At 37.2% G+C, this 8,105-nt stretch overlaps 1 protein-coding gene across 6 annotated transcripts in view; it reads left to right on the forward strand.

Annotated features, from left to right (window-relative positions):
- The window catches only part of CUNH6orf89 (chromosome unknown C6orf89 homolog), a 34,222-nt gene that overhangs the window by 9,678 nt on the left and 16,439 nt on the right, over positions 1–8,105 (forward strand). For all 6 annotated transcript variants that reach the window (XR_002779086.1, XM_011354541.2, XM_023527538.1 and 3 more), the window contains 2 exons: positions 402–609; positions 1,061–1,274. Coding sequence is in view for 5 of the 6 variants with exons in the window: in XM_023527538.1 (XP_023383306.1) it covers positions 402–609; positions 1,061–1,274 (422 nt within the window). In the remaining variant the exon portion in view is untranslated. The remainder of the gene's footprint in view (positions 1–401; positions 610–1,060; positions 1,275–8,105) is intronic.

Raw genomic sequence — 8,105 nt, forward strand, 5'->3', positions numbered from 1 at the left:
CCATATTCCATTTCTTTTGATTTAGTAAATTACCAGTAGCAGATTTTTTGTGATTGGTTTCAGAAATCATTTTGGATGACACTAGTGTTTCAGAGTCCCATTAGGGATTTATTGTGCTCTAGACCAGTGTTCCTCAAAGTGGTTGGAAACCAGTGCTGGTCTGTAAACTGTTCGTTACTAGTTTACAGTTAAGTCACACTTAAAACTTGTGTAGCAAGTTTGACATTGTCTCGACATATTCACTGTGTTTTACAAAAGTATTGGCCTACAATGGATTGGGAAAAACAAAACTGGTTCTTCCCCACAGATGGTCAAGAAGCACTGTTTTAAAGCAAATAGCTATGAGGAGAAAGTACTTTTAAAAAAACCATCTTTCTTTTTACGTTTATTCTCTCTCTCAGGGATTTTGCATTGGAAGACATGGATCTTGCTGCCAATGAGCTCAGCATTTATGACAAACTTTCAGAAACTGTTGATTTGGTGAGACAGACAGGCCACCAATGTGGCATGTCAGAGAAGGCAATTGAAAAATTTATCAGACAGTTGCTGGAAAAGAATGAACCTCAGAGGAGGCCACCCCAGTATCCTCTCCTTATAGCTGTGTATAAGGTAAAATTGTGTTCTGACTTGGAAAAACTTAGATGGAGCCCAGACTCTTTATATTTCTCTTCATATACAACTGTTGACTGATTCCGCCATTGAACGTTGGTTTTTCTGTGAATAAATTGGCCTTGTTACCATGTGTTACTAGGAAATTTGATTTTTGTTAAATGTCCTAGATAAAATCTGTGTCTTTATATTTAAACTGTACTCGTGTGTAGTTTTGAATGGTGGACAGACATATCCCCTGGTCACATCATAGAAGCGTGGTATGCTTTATAGTCCTCATAATTCTCGAACTTTAAATGCTTTCAGAAGTAAATGTAAATGGCTTGTTTATGAAAATGGATTAGTTCTTAAAGCACATTGGAAATAGTAGAAGAAGCCTGTTATTTTCTTGGCATTGAAGGTTTTTTTCCCCCCTGGTTCAATTATTAATGCTTTTCCTATTCCCTCGTAGGTCCTTGCAACCCTGGGATTAATCTTGCTCACTGCCTACTTTGTGATTCAACCTTTTAGCCCTTTACCACCTGAACCAGTGCTTTCTGGAGCTCACACCTGGCGCTCACTCATATATCACATCCGGCTGATGTCCTTGCCCATTACCAAGAAGTATATGCCAGAAAATAAGGGAGTTCCTCTGCATGGGGGTGATGAAGACAGATCCTTTCCAGGTAGAACGCTGCATTTACTACTTAAGAGATAACAACTTTCTTGATCTGAAAGGGAATAACATTTATTGACGTCTGATGAGAGAGACTTTTCCTATATTGTCTCATTTAATTCAATCCCTACTAAAACCGTGGGATAGGTTTTATTATCCTCATGTTGCAGATTGAGAAACTAAGGCTCAGAGGGATTAAGAAATTTGCCTGAGAAACACATCTGGTACAGTCAAATTCAAATCCCCTGATTCCAAACACGCGTGGTAATGAGTGTTTTTGTTTATAGGAAGGATTTGAATGTATCTTTTCTACCTTTTTCTCTCCTGTGATCCCTGTCCACAATAGATATTTGCATAAATAGCTGTCAGTTTTTTGAAAGCATCTGGGTCCAGCTTGCTTTTAATCAGATCCCTGTTGGCTAAGTTTTTTGTCTAGGTATATCTTGCTTTCAATTTAGTCTTTTCTCTCTGTGTCATAGTGCACTTATTTAGTGCTTCTAAATGCATAATTTTGCCAATAAGTTTAACTTCTGAAACATTTAAATTTGGTCACAGCATCAGTGGCAGCATAGGAATTCCTAGCCTGACAGACATTTGAAGAGTTTCTTTTGAGAATAGTGGAAGCTGTGGTAAAACTTGCAGTTTACTTTTTGAGAAAGAATAGAGGGATATTTGGGGATTTTAGTTTTTTTGGTGGTGTTAATCTTATATGCCCATATGAAGGAATATGTAAATTAGTATCACAAATGGATAACAGAACTTTTTGTATAACTGTTCTGAAACCTTTAGGACCCAGTATAACTGTTTAGGAAGTATGTTTTCTCTTCAGCATTGTTTTCAGAAAAATTTACTAATTGAAGCTAAGCTTTATAATTATAATGCCATTCTTTAAGGCAAGACCTAATCAGTTACAAAAAGCCATCATTTGAATTGGGTCTCCTTTGAAAGTTTTTGTTGCACACTTGAGGAAATCATGGAAAGTTTTCCAAAATTATATCAAAATCGGAGGGATCATCATAAACTCAACCTCATGAGTGTTTTTTTTTTTTTTAATTAGCTCATATATTTAGAGTTTTTAATTTCAAATATAGCTTCCTTTATTTATTGGGAAGGTTGTTTTAGAAATGTCATTAAAGCTAAAAAAAAAAAAAATGAAGTTTCCAGCTCCTATCAGGAAAGTCCAGAGCATGTGGGGGAAGGAGCCAGGGAAGCTTGTCAGTCAGGCCAGCCTGTGCTGCTTCCTCGGCCGCACCAGTCTCCTTTCCTGCCTTCCCCTCATTGCCTCCATGAAGCATCTTCTGCCCTTTAGCACATTAGAGAAAGTCAGTGGACCAGGTTGATGGCAGTTTCTTTTTCCCTTGTCTTATAAAGTAAATCTTCACAGACTGTTGAGTTAAGAATAGTCAGTGGACAATGATTGGCTCACTTCCTAAACTGGAGTTTGAAAATTCAAGAAACTTTAGAGTCTCATCAACAGACCTGATTTTTTGGTCAACTTCAAATGAGTATTTTGCCTTGCGATGGAAATAAAATGGGTCCTCAGAGCTCAGTTATAAAAAAAGAACATTGGAAGGGTGTGGTTTTATCTCATAAATATCGTTGATTCTATTGAAGTGCTGCTTTTATTTGTAATTTGCATATTGATACACTATATTTTCCTGTGTGTGATGACTCTGGGAAGCTGTAGACATGTAGAGCTAACAGCATTTTGCATTGCATTTGAAAAGAAATTTAAGACTGCATCATAATATAAGAGGTAAATAGAAATATACTGAGGACAGTTAAATATAAGAAGTGAGAACTGCTGGGCCTGTAAAAGAGCCAGAAGAGTAAAAAAATTTGAATTATCATTCCTGATGTCATGGTACCAAAAAAACAACTACCTTTTCCTTGGATTACTTAGCACTACATTCCGCTCCCCAAAGGAAAGCCCTGGAGTATTGTTTCCTTAAGGGCTGGTCTGTCTGGTGTTCCCTGGAGTCATCTGACACTTCTTGCAGTGGTGCCGTAGGAATGTGGAGGGCAATGGGAGCAGGGGTGATATACCAGAGGCACCACCACCTGTGGTGATAGGTTTCCTTCCGACTAATAGTTTTTCCTCTTGACTCCACCCTGGGAACAAAAGGCAACAGAAGCGGGGTTCTTTTTCTAGGTTTCAGCCTTGGGCAGGAAACCCTGCCCCTAAATCCTCTTGAGAATGAAATGATTCTGTAGGGAGTCATGTAAACATTTCTTCCTGCAGCAGAAAATAAATAAGCTGACTCTTATTTAGTACTTATCAGATGCCAGGCCCTGTCCAAAGGACTTGCCATACACTAGCTCATTTAATCTTTACCCTGTGAGGTAGGTTGTGTGTTACACCTATTTTACAGGTGAAGACACTAAGGTGTAATGAGATTAGATCATTTACCCAAGGTCCCAAGTCTAGTAAGTAATGGAACCATGGTTTGAACCCAGGCGGCCCATCTTCAGAGTTTGAGCTCTTAACCTCCTGTGTGAGTAGTTTGTAACTACACAGCACCTGAAGAGTCTAGAGTTAAGATTGATTTGGGAGTTCCACACACCCTCTCTCTCAGATCACCAGATGCTTTCTCTCTTCAGCTCCCTAGTCCCTGAAGAAACAAGGTTCTTCCCAGCTGGTAGTGCAAGTCTAAAGATAAACAGTTCTCCAACCTATTGGTCTTTTAGAATTTTCCTGAACTAGTCTTTTTCTAGGCAGTCAGCCCAGCTCATCCTCCTTGTCTGCACCATTATAGGTAATGTTTGACTTAATCCTTTCATTTATTAACCCATAGTTTTCCCTTCACATTAATATTCTAAGTTCTTTTTCCCCCCAGCCTCATACTTTTATGTCCACTTTGACCTTGCTAGCATCCATCCTCTTGGCTTTCACCCTTCCATGAATCATTGAGTCTTAGTGCTTAAAAAAAAAAAAAAAGTTTTTAAAAAAGAACTGTTCTAGTACATACCCCCGTTTATAAAGAGGACTTTGAGGACAGGAGAGGTAAAGTAAGTTGCTTACCCAACTAAAGGTGGCAAACTAGTGCTTGAACCTTAAGTTTCTTAATTCTAGTCTATTATTCTTTCCATTATACCACACTTAATGCCTGCTGTCTCTGCCCTCAACCAATCCAGATTCCAGCATATTAGGCTCAATTATTTTGTTTACTTTGGACATTAATAATTTTTAACTATAACACCTATTTATACTGAGGAGGCCTGGGACAGTTCTCACGTATAATGAGAAGATACACTTCTGTACTGCATAATTGGAACTTTATATGTCTGCGAACTTTCAAGGGAAGGTTGAAGTGGATCTAGGAACGTCATAGATTTTTAGGAATAGCAGATCATTCATTGACTGAGAACTGAGGACATAATCAGACATGGAGTCCAGGCCAATACCTAAAGAGGACATGCTCGGACCTCAGACAATGCCTTACTCTTTTATTTTCAAATGAGTGAGGCATTCCTTGAGGTGATAACAGCTTTGTCAAGCACTTACCATATACCAGGCACTGTGCCATGTATTTTCTGTCTTCACAACAGTCACATAACATAGTTACCATTTTTATGTTATTTTCTAAGATGAAGAAACTGATGTGCAAGGGATTGACTAAAGCCTCACATTTAGAGACATTTTTATACAAGGAAAACTCATAAAACTAGATGGACTCTGTAGTTTGGAATGGTTCAAATACATTGCTTTCTGAAGGCAAGGCTATTGGCAAAATGATTTTTTGGATTCCTTCCATCCCTACCGTGTATGAAAATGGCTTTGGGCATGCTGGCACTCATGCAGGGAACCTGGCCAAGGATGCCTTCACCATCAAGACTTCACCCCTGCTCATGCCCAGGATGCTAGAAGAGGTGCTAAGAAAAATGAGCTGCTGGAGAGTAGCCTGATTAAATACTGAGCATGCACCAGTAAAAGTCACAGAAACTTTGTCATGGGCTTTGCAGGCTTTTCTTGAGTACATTCATAATATAAGAAATCTAATATAAGAAATCATGAAGTTATATTTATTTAATCTCTATTTTGATGGTTTTCCATGTGCAGACTACTCATTTGATTTTTCTTCCCTTGGACTTAACCCTACTGAAAAGTCAAGGTTTCCTTTGTTTGCTCATTCATTCATCGAATGTGTATTGAGACCCTACTGTATGCCAGGCACTATTCTAAAAGCAGTGACTAAAACAGTCTCCCTGCTCTTAGCTTTGTGCCTTTCTTCCCTATCTTTTTTACTCTATTTCCAAATATGGTCATATTCTGAGGTTCCAGAAGGACATGAATTTGGGAGGGACACCTCTATTCAGCCCAGGATACACATTTTTCAGAATTTCATATACCATTCTGGGACTGTTCCATAATTGAACAGTTTCTAGATTTCTTTTTTTTTTGCTATTATAAAAAAATGCTCCTAGACCTAGGACATTCATATATACATATCTTTATATACATATACTATTATTTCTGTAAGATAGATTCTTGGAAGTAGAATAACTGGGTCAAAGGGCAGGCACATTTTAAATTTTAATAAATACTACCAAATTGTCTTCATAAACTTGCATATGTTGATCATCAACACGGGATATTGTCATTGTTCTGCCAGTTAGAAAACCAAAGAATGGTATCTCATTGTTAGTGGTGTTGGATGTCTTTTCATGTGTTTTATAGGCCATTTATATTTATTATTTTTCTGTGGATTACTTGTTCATATTCTTTGCCCATTAAAATTTATATCAAATAGGAGTTCATTATGTATTCGAGATATTCTTTGCCTCTTATATGCAAATACTGGTTGAATCTGTCCATTTTTTAAAATTAATTAATTTTTGGCGACATTGGTTTATGAAATCCAGTAATTTAACAATAAGACATATACATATTGCATTGTGTGTTTACCCCCATAGTTAGATTCTTCTGTCACCACATATTCCATTTTTTTCTTTATGGCTTTTCTTTATCTTGGTTTGTGTCTTGCTTAAGAAGGCTTTTTTGCTCCCAAAATTATAAAAATTATATTTTTCTCTATTTTTAAAATTTTGTTTTATTCATTATAAATTATATCTTTAATTTATCTAGAGTTATTTCAGTGTATAGTGAAATGTGGGGATTAAGTTTTATTTTCTTCCAAATAGCCATTTGTCCCAATATCATTTACTGAATCCATCCTTTTTTCAGTGAAATAAGATGAACCGTTATCATGAGTTAAATATATATGTACACAGACACACACACATACACACACACATTCTGGATCCATTGCCACATTCTTTATTAAGCTTTCCGTCTGTTCTTTTATAAGAACATGCAGTTAGTTCTCATTATTTGCTGTAGTTATGTTCTGTAAAGTGCCTGCAGACACTGCCTTAGTGAATACTGACTCATTGCCCCTAGGGCAGCGGTCCCCAACCTTTTTGGCACCAGGGAACCGGTGTTCCTATGAGAATCCAAGGCCTGATGATCTGAGGTAGAGCTAAGGTGGTGATGCTAGTGCTGGGGAGCAGCTGCAAATACAGATGAAACTTCTCTTGCTCACTGCTCACCTGTTGTGCAGCCTGGTTTCTAACAGGCCACAAACCGGTACTATTCTGCAACCCTGCCATAGGGGAAATACAGAGTTAGATTCCTGAGAGCTTCTGGCCACATTATCAACCACTGATCAATACATGACCTTGTTTTATGTATGTTTTTGTTTAAAGACACCTTATTTATTATATATTATTGATTCATTAACATTGAACTCAGTCACCAGCACTGTAACTCATGCATGAATAAAGTTTATCTAACACATGTTTTTTCTCTGTAAGGCACATCACACCCTTCTTGTACTGAAGGACACTAGGTAGTACTTTAGCTCTGTGCTTGGGGGCCATTTAAAAAATTATTATTACAAATTATTTTTTAGAGCAGTTTTAGATTCATAGCAAAATTGAACAGAAAATGCTAACAGTTCTCCTATATCCCTTGGTCCTCACACAGACAGAGCCTCCCTTAGGGGCCATTTTAAATAGCAAAATCACCAACAAAAATGCAGAAAATGCGGCACTAAGTAGACAATGAAAAGGACACTCGTTTATAGTATGAGAGGTGAAAAAAAAAGGCAAAGTGTGACCTAGTTCCACCTCAGCTGAGATTTGTTGCTCTGCACATCTGTGTATGACTTTGCAGGCACTGGGAGTATTGCTTTGGAGGTTACAAATAAACCTGGGGAAGTAAGTGAATTCATAGATAAAAATGTGAATAATGAGGATTACTGTACTTTTAAAATTATAGTAGCTTTATTAAATGCTACTTTATACCTGGTAAAGCAAGTCCCTCATTTTTTAAAGAATTTATTGTCTACAACTCTTAAAATTCAATAATAGACAAATAACCCAATTAAAAATGGGCAAAAGATTTGAATAGACATTTCTCCAAAAAAAGATATAACCAATATGCACATGAAAAGATTCTCAACATCATTAGCCATCAAGGAAATGCAAATCAAAACCATGATGAGAAGCCACTTTATACACATAAGGATGGATGTAATAAAAAAGGTAGACAATAAGAAGTGTTGGCAAAGTTGTAGAGAAATTGGAACCCTCATTCATTCCTCATGGGAATGTAAAATAGCACAGCTGCTTTGGAAAACTGGCACTTCCTCAAAAAACATAGAGTTGCCAAATGACCTAGTAATTCCACTCCTAGGTATGTACACAAGAGAACTGAAAACATACTCCCACACAAAAACTTGTATGCAAATGTTCATAGGAGCATTATTCATAGTAGCCCGGAAGTAAAAACCCAAATGTCCAGCAACTTAGGAATAAACAAAATGTAGTATATCCATAT

Source organism: Pteropus vampyrus, unplaced genomic scaffold (genome assembly GCF_000151845.1).
Source record: "Pteropus vampyrus isolate Shadow unplaced genomic scaffold, Pvam_2.0 Scaffold18, whole genome shotgun sequence".
NCBI lineage: Eukaryota > Metazoa > Chordata > Mammalia > Chiroptera > Pteropodidae > Pteropus > Pteropus vampyrus.